This window comes from Girardinichthys multiradiatus, chromosome 8 (genome assembly GCF_021462225.1).
Source record: "Girardinichthys multiradiatus isolate DD_20200921_A chromosome 8, DD_fGirMul_XY1, whole genome shotgun sequence".
Classification (NCBI taxonomy): Eukaryota; Metazoa; Chordata; class Actinopteri; order Cyprinodontiformes; family Goodeidae; genus Girardinichthys; species Girardinichthys multiradiatus.
In genome coordinates, this window is record NC_061801.1 from 2,498,100 (window position 1) to 2,520,482 (window position 22,383).

Genomic DNA, 22,383 nt, shown 5'->3' on the forward strand with positions numbered 1-22,383 from the left:
AGTCTTTTATTCTGAAAGGACCAGACCGGATGTGCCGTCGCTAATCATTCAGTGAGCGGAGCCGCAGCTAACCTGGGAAGCAGTCTGAGCTTACGGCCACACAACGGCTGGAGCGAGGGGGCGCTGAGTGAAGCTGCACTGACGTTTCAATACAAGGTTCGTCCCCCAAACACTGTAGATGTGTTAAGTGCAAATAGCAGACCGGTCTCTATATAAGGAAAGTTTAAAATGGGTTTTAAACGGCTCCATGACCCGGTTGACCGTACAGTTAGCTAGTTTTTAAATCACGTTTCTGTCTTAGCTGACGTTAGCCTAATTAGTTTTAGGTTTCTATTCCAGTGAAACGAAACACATCAGCCATTCAAGAATGGCTTCAGTCCGTAAAAACTAGCTAGTTATAATGAAATTCTAAACTAAAAGCAGTGAATAAATGTTGGCGCTTAAAAGTCAGGTCTCCTTCACTCAGGATACGCTGCTCAAGAAAAGTTAGAGATATTTGGATTTCTGGTGAAATTTATGGAAAACATAAGAAGCACACGCTACGGTGATATTATATGATGAAAGTAGGGTGGCACACCAAAGTCAAAGCCAATGACTGACCTTGAAAAATGCTGTGATGTACTATTACTAGATATTAGGAGCTACAAAGAAACCTATCATAGACCACGTGTGATCTGTTTTTGCATGCGGAGCATCACAGCTGCATGCTACCTCAAAACATCTGTGACATTCTGCTGTGTGATAAAACCACACATCAGACTGGCCTTTTGTTCTGGCCAGCCCAAGGTATACCTGTACAATAATCATGTTGTCTAATCAGCAATTTGATAAGCCACACCAATGAGGTGGATAGATCATCTCTGCAAAGCAGTAGTGCTCACTAACAGTTTTGTCAACATTACTTGAGAGAAAAAGGTCCTTTTTGTGTTTTTAGAAAAAGTCTTAGATCTTTGGGTTCTGCTCCTGAAATATGTGAGCAACAACAAAAGTGTTGTATTTATGTTTTTGTTCATCGTAGAGGCATGCAATGATGATTTCCCTATTTAAAAAAAAAATCATTCAAACATTAGCCAACAAACGTGTGCTCTTGAGCATCAATTCCAGCTTGACAATGCCATCTCATGCTTGTTCACAAGTCAACTTTTTATCTGCTGAGGCATGGCATCCCACTCTTCATGAAGTATGGCCCTCAGATCAATGAGGTTCTGGGGTACAGAGTTACGAGCCTCTCGACAGCAACTCAGCTGATCCCATTGGTTTTCTAAGGGATTCAGGTCTGGAGAAAGTGCAGGCCACTCCATTCCAGGTACCCCAGTCTCTAGCACCCTAATGATGTGACCTCGATGAGCTGGACCATTGTTGTCCATGAAGATGACATTAGACCTGTCTTGTTCATGCAGGGCCACGGTGACTGGGTTAATGATGTTATTCAGGTAGTATGGGATGGTCACTATACCATTCACAAGTGTAGAGCAGTTGTGTATTGACCAGACACACCTGCCCACATTATAACACCACCACCAACGGCTGGTGTGGTGACAACAGTGGCTGATGCATAGCGCTCTCCTTGATGTCTCCAACATTATTGGCGTCCATCATTTCTGCTCATCGTGAATCGGCTTTCATCATAGAGCAGCATAAATGTTCCCATGTCCATGCAAGACGATGATGCCTGTGCCTGATGCTGTTTTCAGGTACCCTTGCAGGTCTTTTAGCATGCAGAGCACACTGATGTAAATAGTTTTGATTGGTCTGATGAGACACTTGGATGCTTCTCACCTCCCTTAAATGTGCCTGGAGTTGAGTGGCATTTATTATCCAGTTCCGCAAGGCACTGTTCACAATAAAGAGGTCATCAGTGTGGGAAGTGGCCAAAGGACGTCTACTTCTCTGCCTTTCTGTGACTCTTCCAGTCTCTCTGTTGCAACCTGCTGATGACCCTCTGTGACACTCGAAGCTCAGTGGCCACTTCTGAGAACTGATTCAATATTTTATATACAAAAGTACAGAAATCATGTACTTTATCAATAAGCTACGATAATCTTAAAAAATTCAACAGAACATAATTCATAGTAATTCTAAAGTAAATCATAGAAAATTTGAAAGGACTTTAATTTACAATGGAAATTATATTTGGATCAGGAATCTGGACCCTAGACAGATCGCCAGTCAATCACAGGGCATCACAGAGATAGGCAGGACTAACAACCATGCTTGCAGACACTCATACATAGGGGCTTTTGTAGAGAGAGAAATTTACCTAACCGTCATGTGGACTTTGGGAGGTAGTCGGAGTACCCACAGAGAACCCACACATGCACGAGGAGAACATGCCAAGTTCTTGCTGAAAGACCCCAGCTGGGATTCTAACTGAGGACCACCATGCAATACATGTGATTTATAGGAAATCTCTTTTAAGCTCATATAGCACTGCTTTAATCAAATAATATTAACCCAAATAACAGTATTATAAATATGACTTGCAGATCAGGACAGGACATCGGTGGGATGTTCCTTTTCACCTATAGTGTGCAGCATTATGGCCAGATATGACAGGTACACTGGCGTTACAAACCTGACACTCATGAAGATAATCTCTTTTTGTCTTGCAGTGTACCATGTTTAATGCTGTGGGGAACTCCCGAAAACAATCCAGGCGTAAGAACATGTCACCTCATGGCTCCAGTTCTAGGGACTCGAAAACAATTCACATCAATGAAGAAGTCAAAGTAGCAGTGAACCTCTCGTTGGAGAGGTTTCGCTACAGTGATGAAAAAGGTACAACAACATGGGTTTGATCATTCTTCTCTTTACCCAAACTCTGACAGCCCTGGTCTTATATATGCGTAGTAGAAATAAACGTTGATGTTTTTTCCCTGAAAGTTTGAGTTAAATGAGTTCATTGTTATAGTGCATTTTAGGTTCATCCTAAAATTTCACCCAAAAGACGAGTAGTTTGTTGGCACCGAAGCAGTTTAGCTTTTAGATTTTCAGCACTACAAAGCAAAACACAATGAAATAAAAAACATGAAGATTGTTTAGTCCTAAACTAATTTTCTCTCCCCAGACACCACCTACACAGACAGTAGATTATACTTAGGTTTTGGGTCCAAGTTTCTCTGAAGAATACACTCTTCTACTCGATCAGTGAGGTCAAACGCTCACATGTGTATCTCCCTTTGTGCTGCTTGGAAGAGCCGGTCAGAGGTGAACGATGCTGCGGACCAGAGTTTTGTACTATGATGTCATGGGGATTCAAGCTGTGACTTCTCCTTCCTCAAAACCTTCTCTGAAAATTGGTTAATGCTGTGCATTCTGGGACTCAGAGTTTTTATTGGTGTGTTGTTTGTGTAGTTTAGTGATTGTTCTCCATCCATGGCTAGGCCTAACATAGGGGTGGGCAATTGTTATATCCTTTACCGTTAGTGTAAAAACAATTTTGCATTTAATGACAATATAAAAAAGAAGTCCTTGTTAAAATACAAGATGAATGGATTTCATTATAATACTCTTCTAGGTGTAAGCAGCCAAGATTTATGTGGAGTTTGCTAACATTCACCTTTAACTGCGTCTGATTAAACAGAGATGGAATTCCCGTCTTCCTTGTCCACCACTGAGAGAGCGTTTGTTCATCGACTGGCACAGTCTCTGGGTTACATTTCCAAGAGCAAAGGGTGAGTTCAACCATTAGAACTTCGCTCATCAAGAATATTTCAGCTCCACAGAGTGGTCTGAAATTTACTTTGCACATACTAAGTTATATAAATTAATTGTGACACTAAAAACTAATGAACATAAATGGATCATATTACCAAAATGAATTCTATATAAAATAGAATCCACTGATGCTCTTTGCTATTTTTTAAAGTTGATCCAGTCAGAATAGCAAAATTAAACATCACGTACCTATTTCTCCTCGCCCTTTGAGGACAAGAGAAAATGAAGCAAGTTCAATTCTGTACTGCTGAAAGTAACAGAAGAACAAATACGAGGGCTGGTAAAGGAATAGTCCAGATTATTTTCAAGTGGAAGATTCAATTCAGTTTTCAATGTATTTGAGTGTATTTTTATAACACCCATTCACATAAAATGCCTTAGTAGCTCATGTCATTTCACCTGACAGACGGGTCCAATTTAGTTACATAGAATTCAGTTTGGTCAAAATTAATTTCAAATCGGTTCAAATTATTCTGATCCAGGTTAATCATATGCAGTACATAATTATTCATACCCCCGGTAGATTTAGATATAATGTTTTCTTTCAAACAAAAGGTTTGTTTTTGACAGGAAATGACATGGGCATGTCCCAAAAATAATCAAACATTTTATTAAAAAAAGACAGGGGTATCATGATTGATTAAAAAAGATGCATGCTTTGAAAAAAATGTATATATTCTTCTCAAAAGTAAAGGAAAGAACTTTATTGATGTTATAGAAATCAATCTCTTCTTATAATTTCTAAGCAGCCTTTTGCATGTTTCCACTGGTATTTCTGATTATTCATCTTTGATTACTTTGAACTTAAATTAGCCAGGGGTACAAATAGTTTTGGGTGTAACAGTAATCAGATGAGGTCCTGCGACATACACTCGAATTCAATCCAGTTGTAAATACAATACAAACATGTCCAGTGGGGTCGTATAGAGTGCTGTGAAGAAGTGTTTCTTAAATGTTTCACATCAAATACATTTTAATAATGGATAAAGAGAACCTGAGGAAATACAAAAAGTTGTCTTCAAATGATGATTTCATCCATTAAGGCAAAAAAATCTATCCAAACCTGACTGGCCCTCTGGGAAAAAGTAATTGTCCCCATTGTTAAATCACAAATGAACTCTGATTAAGTTACATTTTTCTAGAAAGCTGGGCTCCATGTGACGAACCAAACCCAGCCCTTATTATTACTTGACCTTTTAGCTTTAGTAAAAAATCTGAATAGAGCCTCTCTGACTGAGGAATGATCAGTAGAACAGTGGTAAGACGATGTCATTGACACCTATCGTTCTGGAAAGGGTTACTAAGCCATTTTTAAGACTTTAGGACACCAGTGAACCAAAGTGAGAACCATAATCCACAACTGGAGAAAACCTGCAGTAGTAGTGAACCTTCGTCAATTCAACCAGGAGGTCACAAAACAACCTAGAAAAACATCTAAAGCAAAACAGACCTCACTTGCCTCAGTAAAGGTCAATGTTCAAGATTTGACAATAAAAGAAAAAAGATTCTCCCTCTATGGGAGAATTCCTAGCCCAAAACAAAGAGACCAAAGAGAACGTAAAGGCCCGTCTCAGTTTAGCCATGAAACATCTAGATGATCCCCGAGACTTTTGGGAAAATGTTTTGTGTACTGATGAGACAAAAGTTGAACTTTTTGGAAGGCGTGGGTCATGTTACACCTTATCTAAAACTAAAACAACATTTCAGAAACAGATCATCATACTAACAATCAAACATGGTAGTGTGAGGATTTGGGGCTGATTTACTTCCTTAAGACCTGAACAACTTACCATAATTAATGGAATCATGAGTGTTGCTCTCTACAACCATGTGTCATCCTGCCGAATGACCAGCCAGCAGATCTTAAAGCCAATCACACTTTGTTATGCAGCAGGACAGCGATCCAAAGCCCAGCAGCAAGGCTACCTCTAAATAACTAAAAAAACAAAACAAAAATAAATTGTACATTTTGGAGTGGCTGCTGCTGAGGGAGGAACAACCTGTTTTAGAGGGCAATTACTTTTTCCCCGAGGGCCAAGTTAGCTTGATTAGCTTTTTTTCTTCACTGGAGAGAGAAGCAGTGCTTCGCCAACACTGTTTGCAGTGTGGGGTGGGGACCTGCTGACCTCGACTGGGGACATTATCGGGTGGTGGAAGGAAGACTTCAAGGATCTTCTCAATCCTGCCATCACGCCTTCTCTAGTGGAAGCAGAGACTGGGGACTCAGAATTGGACTCGTTCATCACCCAGGCTGAACTCACAGAGGTGGACAAAAAAGCTTGGGGGTGGAGGAGATCCATCCTGAGTACCTCCAGTCTCTGAAAGTTCTGGAGGTGTAATGGTCAACACGACTCTTCAACATTTCATGGCAGTTGGTGGTCCCCCTTCACTAGAACGGGGTCCGGAGGATGTGTTCCAATTACAGGGTGATCACACTCCTCAGCCTCCCTATGCCAAGGTATTGGAGAGGAGAGTCCGGCTGAAATTTGTAAGGGGCAATAATGGTGTTACTGCATGTAATACCATTTGTTAAAAACTATTTATTCTGAGTAAAGAAATGGAAGAAACCAAAGGAAGTACACAGACTTTATAGCAGCAACATCTGCCTCGGTTGCCCTGCCTAGAACAGGGGCACCTCTGAACACAGCTGGCATACCTTTTGCAGAACAGAAAACTGAGAGACCCAGTCATCAGCTAGCAGCAGTGAGGGTCTTCATTTTGAGTATTTGTTTTCCAGCAGGTCAAAACAGAAGTAGTTTTCTGTCATATGAAAACAACTCCAACCTCAGGAAGGACATAACAATTCATGTGAAGCCTAAACCAGCCACTCCATGAGCAGTATGGTTATTTACAGAGAGGTTGGAATTAAGTTCAGTCTGTAACAAAGGAAGCTGTTGATGTTAAGCAAATCTGCTTCTAAAAACGCACATTTTTCACAAATGTGTAAACATGACAGAGCTTTGAAAGTTTCTTCATTAGCATTTATAGGAGCTGCTGTGTCGCTTTTAAACAGGAGATGTTTTAACATAGCAAAAGTCCACTTCTGTCTTGTCTCTGCTCTGGCTGCTCATATCCAGCTCAGTGATGGGCAGGTTGCTGAGTGTAGTGCTGGTAAGAGTTAAGAAATACTCGTCTCTACCCAGTATGTTCTCACTCCTCATCATTTAAAGCATGGTCCTCAACATTTACAGGTTACTTCCTAATTTATAACATTGTATGTAGAGCGCTTTGAGTACCTTGTTGCTGAAAAGTGCTATATAAATAAACTTGACTTGAATTACATAAAACTGGCTACTATTATTATTGGATCTGTTTGATGTTGATGTTTTAGATGAGAGGAAAACAGATTGAAAGGTTCCTTAATGACGTAGGCCACACTAAAGCACAGTGGAGGTTTTGTGATTTACTTGTTGTGATGTACAATCTGAGGTTCATATGTAATAAATAGAATTGTTTTGCTTTACTTTTTCAGAAAAGGATCCAGTCGTTTTCTGACTGTCAGAAAAAAGGCTGTTTCAGACAAACCTCAGCCCACTACAGCCCTCGATCTGTGCTCCAGCTCCCTATATTTCATCCGCAGCCTGCTCCAGAGATTTCCCACCAGCAAGAAGGAACGCACAGACATGTATTCCACCATCAAAAGTGGCATGTCTTTGGCTACAGAAACAAGTAGCTATCAGTGTGTAGGGGTGTGTGTGTGTGTGTGTCAATGTAAATTTGTATTATGGAAGGTAGCGTACAGAGATGGAAGTGTCCTCCGTTTGTCCATCGTCTGAATATGACCAGAAAGTTTCAGTTGCATTCGTTGTCCAGCAGCGTGACTTAATTCACATTAACTGTGTGATGTGTTTGGTCACATATCTTATCCATCTGTTGCTCCTCTTTCAGACAGCAGCTTTGACAAGAACAGAGCAAGTGGGCGCCTGAACAATGGCATTCCTATGGTTCCTAAGAAAAGGGCGCCATCAGAACTGGACGTTTTCCGATGCTCCCTACCCGTGCACGAACACCAGGAGCAGATTGTCCGACTGATCAGAGAAAGCAGTGTGGTACTTGTTGTGGGAGAGACTGGCTCTGGAAAAACTACGCAGGTGAGTTTGGATGTAGGCAGACCTGGACAGCCAGTAAAGTTTTTTTGTGTACTGATTCTTCAGTCTTCTCCTGCAGAAGTCTCCTGTCTTTGACAAACTTTCACTTGTTGTCACTAAAAGCTTTTTGAGGTGGAACAACAGTTTTTTATCGATGCTTGTATGACAGGATAATTGTTAGTTTTTTTCTTTACCATAAAAACTGTTTTAAACTAGTCTTTGTCATATGTTTTTCTGCACTCCATCAATCTAATATTGCTTGAGAGTTCGTTTCAAGTTAATTAACACTACAAATCAAATGGATTGAACTAAAGATTAAAATCTTCATGTTAAATTTCTTTCATTTAAGTCTGATTTGGGCTAACACAGAGAACAGCCTACTTCTTAACAAAGGAGATAATAACCGACTATCGGCAAAGAAAAAGATTTCACCACTGATCGAGAGATCATCAGCGGGAACTGTGTGGAGAGGGTGGCTGATTTCCACATCAAGGAGGACCTGACCTGGAGCGTGAATACTTCTGAGCTGCTGAAGAAGGTTCAGCAGAGACTGCACTTGCTAAGGGTGCTTTGTGTGATGTTATTTCTCCTGAGACTGCTGGTGTCCTTTTATCTGTGCTCTATTAAGAGGATAATGACCGACTGCATCTGTAGGTGGTACACCAGCTGTATAGTGGCTCAGAGGAAAGCATTCTAGAGGGTCATTGGCTGCCCTCTCCCACACTTGAAGAACCTTACAGTTCCTGTTGTCTCCAAAAAGACCAAACATTATAAAGGACACTCCTAATTATGTCACACTCGGTTTAAACTGCTACCGTCAGGCAGATGCTACAGATAAGTTAAAGCAAAGACAAGATTTAACAACAGTTTCTATCCAATAGGAACGTTTATACAAAGGAGATGCAATCAATATGAATTTGTGGTTTTATTTTATGTTCTATATGCCAGTGTGTGTGTGTATATATACACGACTGTGACTCAGTAGGAAGAGTAGTCGTCTTGCAATCAGAAGGTTGTGGGTTCGATTCCAGCTTCCTCCTGCCATAGGTCGATGTGCCCCTGGGCAAGGCACTTAACCTCAAGTTGCCTACCGATCTGCGTATCGGTGTATGAATGTGGCTCTAGTATAAAGTGCTTTGAGCAGTCTGTATGACTGGAAAAGCGCTATATAAGTTCAGTCCATTTACCGTGTGTGTGTATATACATATATATATATACACACACACACACTCAATCATTTCTGTTGTGTAGATCCCACAGTTTTTGTTAGATGACTGTAGCAGAAATGGCAAACCCTGCAGGATTTTCTGTACTCAGCCCAGACGCCTGGCTGCCATCGCTGTGGCTGAGAGAGTAGCCGCTGAGAGAGGGGAGAGTGTGGGCCAGACGGTGGGTTATCACATCAGACTGGAAAGCAGGTAGATTCCACCAAAGCTATTTAGACTCATTTGAAACAAATCTAGTTCTAAAACACTTGTTTTAGGTTTGCAATACAAAAATCTGTAAGGAAAAGTCAGTAATTCTTCAGTGCTCAGCAAAGCTATCATATACATGTATATTACAAACCTTTTCGAATTTTTTGCTTTAGGATTTGATGTGCTAGAACAAATGTCTGTGATGTAGAAGAATAAGGATTTATGTTTGTTGAACTTTTTACTTCTAAAAATCAGAAACCTGTTGAAATGAAAGTAGCAGATTGTCTCCTAAAGCTTTTCAGCCTAGTTTCACATAATGTGAATCAAAGAATGTTAAAAGTCATCTGCCAGCTTTTGGAGTTCTTGACATGCTTTTACCAGAACCTCTTTATTTTGTAAATCTTAGGGTCTCTCCCAAGACACTGCTGACCTTTTGCACAAGTGGAGTCCTCCTCAGAACACTGATGGCAGGGGATACCAGCCTTACTACTGTTACCCATGTCATTGTGGTGAGCATTCAGTCCATAAAGCTAGGGTTGGGTCAGGGTTAGGGATGCTGGTTCAGATGGTTGTAGCCAAGTCCTTCATTGCTGCTTCATTCCAGTCTGAGGCTGGCAATCTGGGTGTTAAATAAACAGCTCATTGCTGCTATTTGGATTCCTATGTAGAGTATATGCTGTTTTTATAATGTTTTATGTCAATTTTGTTTTGTCAAATTTCAACAACAAAGCAAGAGAAAGTTGGATTGAAGGGGACATATGCTGCTTTTAAATCACTCAGATGTGGTCTGTATAAAGTGGAACTACAATCTTTGGTTTGAATGTGTCGTTATTGTAGCTCCTCAGGCGTTTCATTTTTTAAGCATCCTTTTTGACTCTCGTTTTGCTGCGGTCTCTTTAAATGCAAATGAGGCACTTCACACCCTGCCCCGCCTCCAGGCTGCAGAGCCATACAAGCCATAAATGATTCTATTACTTTACTTGCCCTCGATAAATATCAACAAATGTCTAAAAAACAGGAAGTAAACACAAAATCATTGCATCAACAATGTGCTACGTTTACTAATGCATGAAAACAGCACTAAAGCTAATATTGTAGCTGTAAGCTGTCAAATCCAACAAACAACAGCGATGGTTGATTAGCAGGCTTTTGCTAAGCTGCAGTCATCTAAATCAGGTGTGTTAAAGCTGGGAAACATCAGGACCTTGCGAGGACTGACTTTGAACACCTCGCCCTAGTAGGCTACATGAAAATGTTAATTCTTAAACAATAGCAGAGAAAAGTTGAGGAATTCACAGTAGTAACAAAAGCTGTAATCCCATTACTACTGTTACTGACAATGTTTTTACACAAACTACATGTAAGATACCTTTTAAAATGTTAATGCTTCTACAAATTGAATGAACACAACTTTCAAACATGACCCCAACATAGTTAACGAGTTAGCTAACGCTAGCATCGAAAACATCACTGAATGTATTTGGATCATGTGTTTCCCAAAACAAAAAGGCAACCAAACAGATTGCAAAACTGTTTGTTTTACATTGTTATTCAAAGCACACAGCGGTGATGTCCTTAAGGAGCTAAAAGCGAGCGCACAGGGCTAACATTAGCAGGAGGTGCTATCAAAACAGCCAGCAAGTTATATGAACACCTCAACAATCAAGCTTGCTGTCATTTTATTATTATCTGCAGCTTACCTCTTTGCTCTGTCCATCGCTTCCATAGACAGAAGGAACTGACCCCTCAGAGGGACAGAGTCTTTTAGCTAATCCGCCTTCATACTGGCCGAGGTTGCTGAAACACTCCTCCCTGAAGTGCTTTGTGCAAACGAAGAGGACTTTCCCCACTGATGTCGGCATGCTTCCATGAAAAATAAAACTTAATCAGGGACTTCGAAGAGGTTCTGATCCTGGGGGACGGTGTAATGACTGGTGTCGGTTAATACACCTGGCAACAGACCATTTAGATTTTTCTGCTTGCTGCTTCGGCATCCTTCAACTTGAACTTGGCGGAAAATGGCGGATTTGCTGGATTGGTTAGCCGGAAGTCCATGACCATCTTTAGAAGTTCCACAGAAAATGCTGTGATGTAATAGAGAAAGAAACGTAATAGAAAATGGAAAAAAAAAAATCTGAACAAACTGACCAAATATGACCCAAAAAGCATCTAAATATATCATATAGTCATCTAGAGTGACTAAATTCAAATTTCCTAGACTTTCAGACACTCCCAATACACAAAAAATGTGTTTAAGAGCTAAAAAAGTGGATTTTGCATAATATGTTCCCTTTAACCCAGAGCTGTTTTGGAGGTAATGCTGGATCTAAAAATAAAAAGAAATGTTTTGATTTTGCTGTCTGCACATTTGAAATATTGTGTATCTGTTTTACCTTTGACTACCTCCTCAGTGGCCTTTTAGCCCTGGGACTTAGGCGAAAATGTAATTTGTTGCTTCCAGTTTGTGTTTTGTAGTAAAATGGTGTCATGTTGTTGTGGCTAACCCTTTTCAAACAGGATGAGGTTCACGAGCGCGATGGTCTGACTGACTTCCTTCTCACTAAGATGCGAGATGTTCTTCAGAGGATTCCCACGTTGAAGCTGATTCTCTCTAGTGCAGCTTTGGATATAAATCTGTTTCTCCAGTACTTTGGTTCCTGCCCAGTAATCCACCGTGAGTCCTGTGGATCCCTATTAGAAAATCAATCCTAAAATATGTGTGTTTTCTACACTTCGCTACTTCATCTGTGTCTTTGTGATTATGTTAATGTTTATTTGTGATGACAAAAGGTGAAAGTAATTGATCTTATGTATTATTCAAATTTTCTGAGACACTGAATTTTGATGAATTTTGGCTTACAGAGAATGAGATCCCAAAATTCAGAGAAATGTTGGCTTGAATATTACACTATGTGGAATCAATCTATATAGTGTGAGTTACACTTTCTGAAATGAGGGCTAAAAAGATTGAGTTTTTATAACATTGTAATAGTTGAGGGTTGAATTCTGTGAGGGTATTATGCAGAGTTGAATGTTGCTCTACATAATACAGTGGAGCCGCTACACAAATGGCTAATTGAACAACAGTGTCTTCAGCTCTGAGCCAATAAAACTGGTCATTTCAGCCAACTGTTCTAGCTTTATATAATACTTTTTTAACATTTTGCATTTTTGTGTCAGTTACAAACTTCAGCAATATTTAAGTAACTGTTTAGTTTATTTTAAGCAACACAATCTTTCCAAACAAATGTCTCAGAAATTAGTATCCAGAGGTGGAAACTGTAAAAAATAATTTGCACAGGTAAAAGTATTTTTGTGAAAATGAACTAGTAAGTAAAAGTAAAACCTTCTATAGTAAAAGTAAAAAGTAATATAAAATGTACTTTAAGTAAAAGCTACTTCTTTACTTTGTGTACAGTAATGGGGTTAGGGTTCTTTGCTGTGTAGAAAAGATATGAAGTGATATTAATCTTAAATTAGCAGAAATATGAAACATGAAAACCACTTGCTAACATATTTCTGTTAAAGTTCAAGCATTGAGTTTATATATATGTTTGGTTTCAAGAGTAATATTTCCTTTAAATTTAAATATGATGTTTTACTGATTAAAAGAACAAAATGCTGCTGTTGACAGAAATAAACCCAAGAAGTTCTAAAGGATTTTCATCCATGGGTCTGTTTCCGTTTACCTGTAGCTGGACTTTCTGTAAACGGGCGAAGTCATTTGAGCTCTCATACAAGAAGAGATCAATATAATTAGTGTAATTTCTGATTATTTTTTCCCCTGACTGTTTATGAATATTTTCATTCAAATTCAGACCTATGGTTTTATGGGAAAATAACTTAACATTTTCAAAAACCAGCTCTAGAGCTAATGTATGACTGTAATTAGTTATCAGTAATAATATTTGTATTAATCGATGCCTAGCTTTGGATCAGAGTATTTTGAATGTTTTACAACAGATCAGATTCTGACCACTGATCTAGTTCTCTGGGAGAACAGTACCTTTTTACAAGGTCCACTTAGATTCTGTGCAAGAGTTTTCTCATTCTTAAACATTTCTTACTTAAAAGCAGATGCGTTTAAATGTTATTGGATACAGTAAACATAATCAAGTTAAAACAGTAGAAATACAGAATAATTGTATTAACTACAATAATGTGAGTACGTGTAATTTGTTTCTTTCCACCTCTGGTAGTGTCCTTATGTTTTCTATAATTCTGAAAGACTCTGACACCACTTTTTATTCTAAAGAAAATCATTAAACACATTTACTGAAAGAAAAACAACGTTCCAAGCTGTGAAAAATATAGGGCTTGGACAGCCTTCCTAGAAATATTACACAATTCATTTATACAATTTGGAGGATCATCTCCAGATCTGATTCATTGTGACGGTAATCCTTTATCACTGAGGATTTTTCCTTTTTGTAGTTAAAGGGAAACTCTTTGAAGTGAAAGAGCTCTTCCTGGAGGACATTCTGAGGCAGACAGGCTTTAACAGAAAAGACATCTGGAAATACCAGGAAGAGACCCAGAGAAGTATGAAGCTTTTCTTCATGAACCTACAGCCTTATGACTGGCTTCATTTGAATTTCTGCTGTCTGTGTGACATCTTGCTGTTTTCAGAAGAGGGGAAACAGAAACGATTGACAGAGTGGTGTGAGACAGTGGGGACCAGTTCTGTTGGTGGGAAACGGACCCAAGTGTTGGCTCCAGGCTTCCTTCATGCCAGCGGTTGTGGGGACAAAGAAGATGAAGGCTTCATCAAGCTGGCAAGCCAAACACACAGCATTATGCACTATGAATCATCCCAAACACACATTCTACTGGATCTGATCATAGCTTAATGTTTTATCATTCTTTTTGCTTTATTTATGTTCATACAAGGTTTTATTCATTTTGTTTTATTAAAAATAACATTTTTACAGTACTTCTTTAGATTAGGTTTTCATGAAGCTGAATGTTTTTCACTGTTTAAGAGGATTTTGATCCTTAGTTGCCTGAGCATTGTCAGCTCTCCACTCATTTTTAGTCCAGTCCTTGTACCTGGCTGTTTCCAGGAATTATTGTCGTCGTTAATACTGTAATCTTTCCATATGAACCATTCATACTGAAGTAACAAGTAGTTATAATTCAGCATTTTTCTAGTTTGTTTTATTAAATCCTTAAAACAGCAAAGTTTACAGTTTTACAGACAGTTTTATAAATGAGGTGAATCCAGAATAAAATGTTAGGCAATAACAGCAAATTAACCTCATATCCTATGTCTGTATGTCTGGATTTTGCTTGGATGTTTTTTAAACACATGAGTTTCTGACTTTCTATACATAGTTGTATATATTCTGTAGGCTTAAAAAAAGCTGGTCTCCAGCTTATCCATTCCTTACATTAAATCAAACATGGCATAACATGCAGTCATGGCCAGATCCTAAAACTGGACTAAAAATGAGCTCTTCCAAAGTAAATCTTTATCATTCTCCAGATAGCCTGAAGAAGGTGTTTCTGTAGTCCCCGTATCTGTTTCACCATTAGCTGAATGTGCTGCTACCAGCAGAAAAAGCTCTCTGAGCATTTTGTTATTGTGTGTCACAGAATGAGAATGACACAGAGCAGCTTGAACCATGGCTGCTGAGGGAGATGGACTCCTGCATTTCCAACATTTTCTTGCATGAAGACCAGGAGGCTTTCAGTCAGCTCTTCAACCTCATTCTAAATGAAGGTGTCCATGGTAAGATTCTCTCCTCACATCTATTTTGCCTACATATGCATGTTTCAGCCGGGTACTAAAGCCAGATTAATTTCAAGAATGACCCTGTGGTGATGGACATTATGTCTTTTACCAAGACGGGTAATAAGATGATATAATTACTGTCATAAATTCAAAAATCCACTAAAATGTCATACAGGTTTCTGTCAGTGCTGAATTTGTGTCAAAGGAAAGTGAAGCCTGCTGCTGCATTCACGTACAGTGTGATATCTCACTGGTTTATACTCCGGCTCTGAGTTGGTTTATATTCATACCTCATAAACCTTTTCATTTAGTCACGTAACAACCACAAACTAAAATGTATTTTCATGGGATTTCATATGATAAACTAACACAAAGACTTTAACTTTTTTTCATAAATAAAAAACAGAAAACCTTCTCCTCTGTTTACATTTAGACTGCTTTAACCTGATCCACCTAAATAAAACCCTTTAACCCTCTAGGGTCCAGGGTATGTATGGTCATTTTTGACTAAATTCGATTTTACCTTTTATATTTTCTAATACAAACCATTTATAGTGCCTAATGTGGTGTCATTTCCTGTCTATCTAGCTACACGTATCTTCTGTATTTGGACATGCTGTAATTGCATATTGTCACTTAAAAGCATTGACTTCGTCCTGCTCTGTTCTCTCAAACCCCCAGTCGGTCGTGGCAGATGGCCGCTCACACTGAGCCTGGTTCTGGTTCTGCTGGAGGTTTCTTCCTGTTAAAAGGGAGTTTTTCCTCTCCACTGTCGCTACATGCATGCTCAGTATGAGGGATTGCTGCAAAGTCAACGCCAGTGACTGTCCACTGTCTCTACATGCTCATCCAGGAGGAGTGAATGCTGCAAGTCACTGACTGGATGCAATCTGCTGGGTTTCCTTAGATAGAAAAACTTTTTATCCAATTTGAATAAATAACTGAATCTGACTGAACTGTTTGATACTTAGGATTAATTGGAATGTATGTAGCTGACTTGAAATCTAAATGATTCGATTGAATTGACTTAGCCTAAACAACACTCTCCAATTATTTTTACCTCTGCCTTCCCCCCTCCCTGTTGGATGGAGTAAGGGGGAGTCAGGTTTAGCCTAAACCGGCTCAGTTATGGTTGAGGTGCAAACACACCCTCCATCTCTGCTACCTGTATGACCCCCTCTCTTTTCCAGTGGTTATAATCAATCTGACAGAGAGAGGTATCCCTAATCCTTGTGGGTTTTAATATAATAATGGCCACAAGGTGGGCTCTACATGGACAAACTTTATCAGTTTATTATTTTACTTAGTACCCCTACACATAGCCCATTCTAAAATGGGCAAATTCTAATACTCAGTAGTTTAATAAATAATAAAAATATATATAAATAAACTTGACTTGACTTTAATCTAATCTCCCCAACAACCCTACACCATTCCAAACCCTTTGTGAAGCACCTTGAGACGACGTGTTGTAAATTGGCGCTATATAAAGAAAATAAATATGGTTTAATAAATTTAGCTCTTATCTTATTAACACAATTTAAAGACTGGTGTATAGTTTACCATTGGGCCTTTAAACTTGAATTGAAACTGGGACTCATGGTAGCAGAGCCTTGCTGCTACGTCCTCCCAAATCAGACGCATAAAAGATGAGCATACGCGTCCATGGACCCTTAAGGGTTAAATAGGGTCTAGGCCACAGAGTTTTATTAGAGAAATTTATACAACGAACAGCATCATGAAGACCAAGGAGCACAAGCCGACAGGTCAGGGAGAAAGTTGTAGAGAAGTTTAAAGCTGAGTTAGGTTAGACAACAATATTCCAAGCTTTGAACATCTCACAGAGCTATGTTCAATCCTTCATCTGTTCATTGAACTAATATGGCATGACTGCCACACCTACCAAGACATTGCTGTCCACCAGGTCAAGCAAGGAGAGCAGGAAAGCAACGAATGGCCCATCGTAACTCTTGAGAGAGCTGAAGGGTGGAATAATCTGTTAACAGGACAACTTTTAGTTGTATACCTCACAAAAATGTGAGTGATGAGAAGAAAGTCATTGTTGAAGGAAAGCCACAACAAGTCCTGTGTGCTATTTCCAAAAAGCCATGTAAGGGATGCAGAAAACATGTGAAAGAAGGTGCTCTGGTCAGGTGAGATAGGTTAGGTGCACCACTGAAAACTACCACAGCAAATCACTATGAACACACATTGCCCACTGTGAAGCACAGTAGTGACAGCCCCAGACAGAGTCGATGGGAAAATGGATGCGGTTTAGAACAGGGCAGTCCTTGAAGTAAACCTGCTTGCTATTGACGACATCCAGCCTGTGCTACTATGGATTGGTTTATATTGAAGCATATTCATGTGTTAGAATGGCCCAGTCAAAGTCCAGACGTATATTTGATTGAAAATGTGTGACAGGTCAGCCAATCTGACTGAGTTTAAGAAATTTAGACAAGACTGGGCAAATATTCTAGTCTTGGAATTCAAAACCTGTAGAAACATACCCGAAAGACTTGCAGCTGTAATTGGAGCAAATGGGGGGCTGAATCAAAGTGCACTCCACACCTTTCAGATTTTTTAAAAACATGTCTTTTTTTTTTTTTTCAACGTAACAATTATTACCTGAAATCGCCCCCAAAAAATGATGAATTTGGTTGAATCTAAACAGAATTAAATGTTTTTGGTGCTTTTAGAATTAAAAGAATATAAAAAGTAGCTAATTTGTAAGCTAAACTGTGAATGTACTATTCTCTGATATACAATATAATTCAATTTTCCTATTTTGTATAAGAATGTTATTAATCGTAAGTTAAGTATGTGCGTAAAAATATGAATATTATTGCCAATAAGGAGAATTTCATTGAGTTAACATGACACTTTGAGGTCATTATGAAACCATGGCAGTAGATACATGTGCTCTTAAAGGAAGAGTGATACATAAATAAGAGCATTTATCTTTTCTGTGCTGAATTGTGTTGTTCAGTGGACTACATGCACAGTGAGACTGGGTCCACGGCTCTGATGGTTTCAGCAGCACGAGGTTTCCTTCCACAAATACAGCAACTGCTTGGTATGGGTGCTGACATCAACCTGAAGGCATCTAATGGATGGTAGGAAGCCACATGTTTCATTTTGAGAGTACAATGCTTTGATTATAGAGTTTTTAAGATGACTAGTAAACTAATGATACCAGGTTAAAAGATGGACAACTTGAATAATAAGAAGGTAATTGTCCCAATATGGCGTATTGGATTTGCTTTCATGGAAACATTTTACAACTGTTTAACCCATTTTTTATTATTTTATTTGTCTATTTTCAGGACTTCCTTAGATTTTGCTAAACATTTCCAGCAGGCAGAGGCTATGGATATACTCAAGTCTTCCATGTGAGTCTGTTGAACACTGTAGACATGAGACAATGGCTCATAAGCGGTGGATCAATAAATGTCGCAATGAAAAAAGCTATTCGGCTATGGTTATGTATCAAACATTCTAATCAGTCTCAAAAGTCTGTTAAAGACCTCAAAAGTAATTATTTTATTTGTGAGCCTAATTGCATACTTTATCAGAAGGAATGGGAAGAATGTATTATAGCAGATGTATTCTCAGAGTCACAATATTGATGCTTCAGTTGAAAGTTTAATGATTATATCTCTCTTGACATTGGCCTTAGATAGTTTCAGTGGTTTCTTCACTTAGGCATCAAACTGAATTTCGAGTCAATCAGATGCACAAAGGTCAAACAAAGCTGGCTGGAACTTAACGATTGGACGGCAAACAAAAGGTTAGAGTTAATTACGGTAATACAAATCAACTGAATTCTAATTAGATCAGTCTTAATAAATTGGACTTCTTTGTTCTGCTCCCATGTTTCTAAATCTATCAGCCCATCATTCTCTCAGTCTGACTCCCTGCTTCACACTCAGTGATGAAAGCTTGACTCAGAAAACTGCCAAGTATTTTGCCATGGCCCATTAGATAGCCATCAAGGAAAATAGCATGTTGTTTTGTTTCAGATCTTTAGTTTATGTTTCAGAGGAATTCCATAAGAAATGTCTTTCTGGCTGGAGGCAGAAGTTGAACTCAACCTTACCAACATGCATTCAGGGTAGAATAAGATTTACTCTAACAGCTTTAATATGTCTTGACATGCATTTCTATAAACTGTCATCATTACAGCTTCTTAGTCAGAAAATTGCATTTGAAGATTATTAAATAATATCATCATCATCTGCAGGAAAAAAGGTTATTCCAGCTCGTCTAATGTCATCATGAAGGTCGTTTTAACATTCTTGGTCAGAAGAGATATCTATCCATATGGTTGCATCTGTGGATGAGTATGTACATGTACTTTATGCAAAAGGTCAGTTTTCTGGGCATCTAACTCTGCAACACTGCTTGGATAACCAGACTAGATTAGTCTTGTTAACAAGTTGCATTTGAATAGATCTTTTAAACAAACTCAGTTTCAGAGTTCCTACAGTTATGCCCAGAATGATTAATACGGCTGGTAGGTTTAGTGTTAAAGTAATCTTAATCTTACCAACATGTGTCTTTTTGACTAGAAATAATACTAATGTTTTGGAGAGTCCTGACTGGAATATGACAGTGAATCTTTTGAGGAAGCTAAAGATTAGCTGGCAAAGAGGTCTTCCAACCTTGGGTGCTGCTCATGTAGTGATGGAGGAAAGTATATGTATCCAGTTGGACATTTAGGTGGAGTATCTATGAGCGGTTGGTACGAGTTTCATCTCTTCTTTTTTTTTTTTTGCGGCACTGGAGGCCTTTATTTTTCTTGTTTTTGGATAGTAGGTAGACAGGAAAGAGGGCAAAGACAGGGGGAGACATTCGGCAAAGGTTGCCGGGTCTGGGACTTGAACCCAGGACAGCCGCATCGAGGACTATAGCCTCTGCACATGGTGGTGCACTTAACCCCTACGCCCCCAGCGCCGCGCATACAGGTTTCATCTGAACTTTTCTGCTGTCTGAACTATTGAGATCATGAGGATGATAGACAGATTAGGGAGCTGTTTTTGTACATCTTTGGGGTATTACAACTATATTTTCACCTGGTGTCCATGATCTCTGCCATGGACTTCATCCTCACACCACGTCATCAGGCTGCAACATTCAAGAGACCCCACCTCTGTCAGATTTACTGGTCCTTCACTTGGACAATCATTTAATCCACAAACATAATGGAGGTTGTAAAATCAAGAAATACACAGAAGTGGGGTAAGTATGGCAAGGTTCGTCTGAGGGTGTGGAGGCAAAGATTGAACTGTCTCCCACTTCCCTCCAGGATTCTTCCATACATGCAGTTCCTTGAGAACCAAATGGATGAGCTCCAGGTGAACGTCCTTCTCCATGAGTACAGAAATGCATGTTAGACCTAACCGAAACATGACTTTCAAATAGCGAAGAGAGGCCAAAAAGTTGGGTAGAACAGGAAAAAAGCCAAACTTATTTATAAGGACAAACTTGAACAGGATTTTAAGAGCGACAATTTGAAAACGGTGTGGAATGGCATGGCATCAGATTAAATGGGCTTTATTTGGACAATGGACTAGCTTATCATTTCAGTACTTGTCTTAGGTTTGATAGTAAGGATTTCAAAGATGAAAGTAACCAGCTGAAACAGGAGATTTCCTCTTCTCCACTGTCTGATTTTATCTTCAACAATGAGCATGTCAGGAGAGTGCTCCTTGTTTCTGCTTCGGACAAAGTCTCCGGGTTTCTCTTCAAGCATTGTGCAGACCAACGATCGGGTGTTTTTTATTACATTTCTAAGCAGTCTCTAGAGCAGCAAAGGGTTCGTGCATTGTGGGAAAAAAATCCGGAACTGTTTTTGTGCTGAGAAACAGGTCACCCAAGGACAAACGTGACTTTAGAACTGGGGCTCTACCTTCCCAAGTCATGAAAACTTTCAAAAAACTGATCAACAGGAAGTTGGTGAAATTTGTTGAGGACTTATAAGACCCGCTATAATTTGCTTACAGGTGTGATAGAGGGTTTAAGGAAGCAGTCTTAACTCTTAATTTTTAAATACGGGGATGACCTCGGTTGTCATGTACAATTGCTGTTTTTAGATTTTTCTTCTTTAAATACTATCCAATCTCACATTTTCGCTGACCATTTGTTGACTAAATTGAAACTATGTCCAGGTGTTGCTGTATGGGTTTCTGGTTGACAGATCCCAGCATGTCTTGGTGAATGGTTCTATGTCATATGAGGCATGTTCCTCCACTGGTTCTCCTCAGATCTTCGTTCATTATACAGTATGACACACTCTGAAGTTTGCTGCTCGCACAATTATTAGCCTGTTAAAGGGAGAGAGGATGACTCCCCTGGTCAAGTAGTGGAAGATTTCATTATGAGGTGTGACAACTCCTACTTAAAACTAAATGTCACTAAAACCAAAGTTCTGTGTATAGATTTTAGTTCTCATTACAGGGGAACCAGTGTTATAGGTACCTGGATGTTGTCATTGACGAGAAGCTGACGTCAGTGACAATTCTGATAAGGTCAGCAAAAAAGCACATCAAAGACTGTGCTTCCTATGCAAGCTAAATCAGTTTGGTTTGTCTAAAGAGTTTTCATGGAAGTTTTTCTATACTTTCATGATAGAATACGTCCTTACCTTTGCTTTCATCCGCTGCTTCAGCAATCTATTAGTAGGAGAAAAAAAACAGGATAAAACAAATGGTAAAAGTGGCTGGCAAAGATATTGGGACTAAATTACCCAATCTATCAAAAACATTTTTAAAGAGAGTGAATAAAAAGACGAAAGATGTTCTCCTTATCACCCACTTCATGGCAAAGTTAAGCTCCTACCAGTGGAAAAGTGATTTTATTCTGTGGCGGCTCTGGTTGGCGTGCTTGTTTGGACCATGTAGGCCCCTCTTTTGTACATGGTCCCCTCCCCGGATGAGGATGGCGGTGGTTGGGGACTGGGGTCCGGGCCGGTGTCGCTCAGGTTCAGGCACGAGCCCGGGCTAGCCCTGACCAGGTTCAGGTGCTGGGGCGGTCTGCCTGTCTCCACCCTTGGAGGGAGGGGGACCGCCTCCTGGGTCCGGGGGCTGGTTGTCCCTATGCCGATGCAGCTGGACCTGGGAGTATGGAGTATGTATGGGGACTGTGAGTGAGTATACGACGTCCATTGTTGTTTGTCTTTATGTTGGGTGCGTGGGTGTGAGTGTTTTTAGGTGTAATCATGAGGGTGGGAATGTGTGATTGTGACTGTGTGTGCCTGTTTTTTGTGTCAGGTTAGGTCTTGGGCTGCTCCCTCTCCTGGATCAGTTTAGGCCCCCATCGAATGTGGGGCCTATTCCCCCCCCCCCCCCCCCCCCCCGCCACACTACCTGCCGGTGGTTGGTTTCGCTGCCCGCCGGTGTACTTGTGGTTCTTGGTATCCGGGGCTGGG

General features: G+C 39.7%; 1 protein-coding gene across 2 annotated transcripts in view; it reads left to right on the top strand.

Annotated features, from left to right (window-relative positions):
- The first annotated feature begins 17 nt into the window (after positions 1 to 17).
- The window catches only part of LOC124872536 (3'-5' RNA helicase YTHDC2), a 62,700-nt gene continuing 40,334 nt past the window's right edge, over positions 18 to 22,383 (top strand). Inside the window, exons 1-13 of one of the 2 annotated variants that reach the window (XM_047372657.1) lie at positions 18 to 156; positions 2,613 to 2,778; positions 3,584 to 3,674; positions 7,190 to 7,386; positions 7,606 to 7,808; positions 9,057 to 9,223; positions 9,627 to 9,729; positions 11,738 to 11,894; positions 13,655 to 13,762; positions 13,850 to 13,995; positions 14,816 to 14,951; positions 17,944 to 18,070; positions 18,281 to 18,346. In XM_047372657.1, coding sequence (XP_047228613.1) covers positions 2,619 to 2,778; positions 3,584 to 3,674; positions 7,190 to 7,386; positions 7,606 to 7,808; positions 9,057 to 9,223; positions 9,627 to 9,729; positions 11,738 to 11,894; positions 13,655 to 13,762; positions 13,850 to 13,995; positions 14,816 to 14,951; positions 17,944 to 18,070; positions 18,281 to 18,346 — 1,661 coding nt within the window. In that variant the 5' untranslated portion in view covers positions 18 to 156; positions 2,613 to 2,618. The remainder of the gene's footprint in view (positions 157 to 2,612; positions 2,779 to 3,583; positions 3,675 to 7,189; positions 7,387 to 7,605; positions 7,809 to 9,056; positions 9,224 to 9,626; positions 9,730 to 11,737; positions 11,895 to 13,654; positions 13,763 to 13,849; positions 13,996 to 14,815; positions 14,952 to 17,943; positions 18,071 to 18,280; positions 18,347 to 22,383) is intronic. The other variant, XM_047372658.1, reaches the window with a different exon arrangement.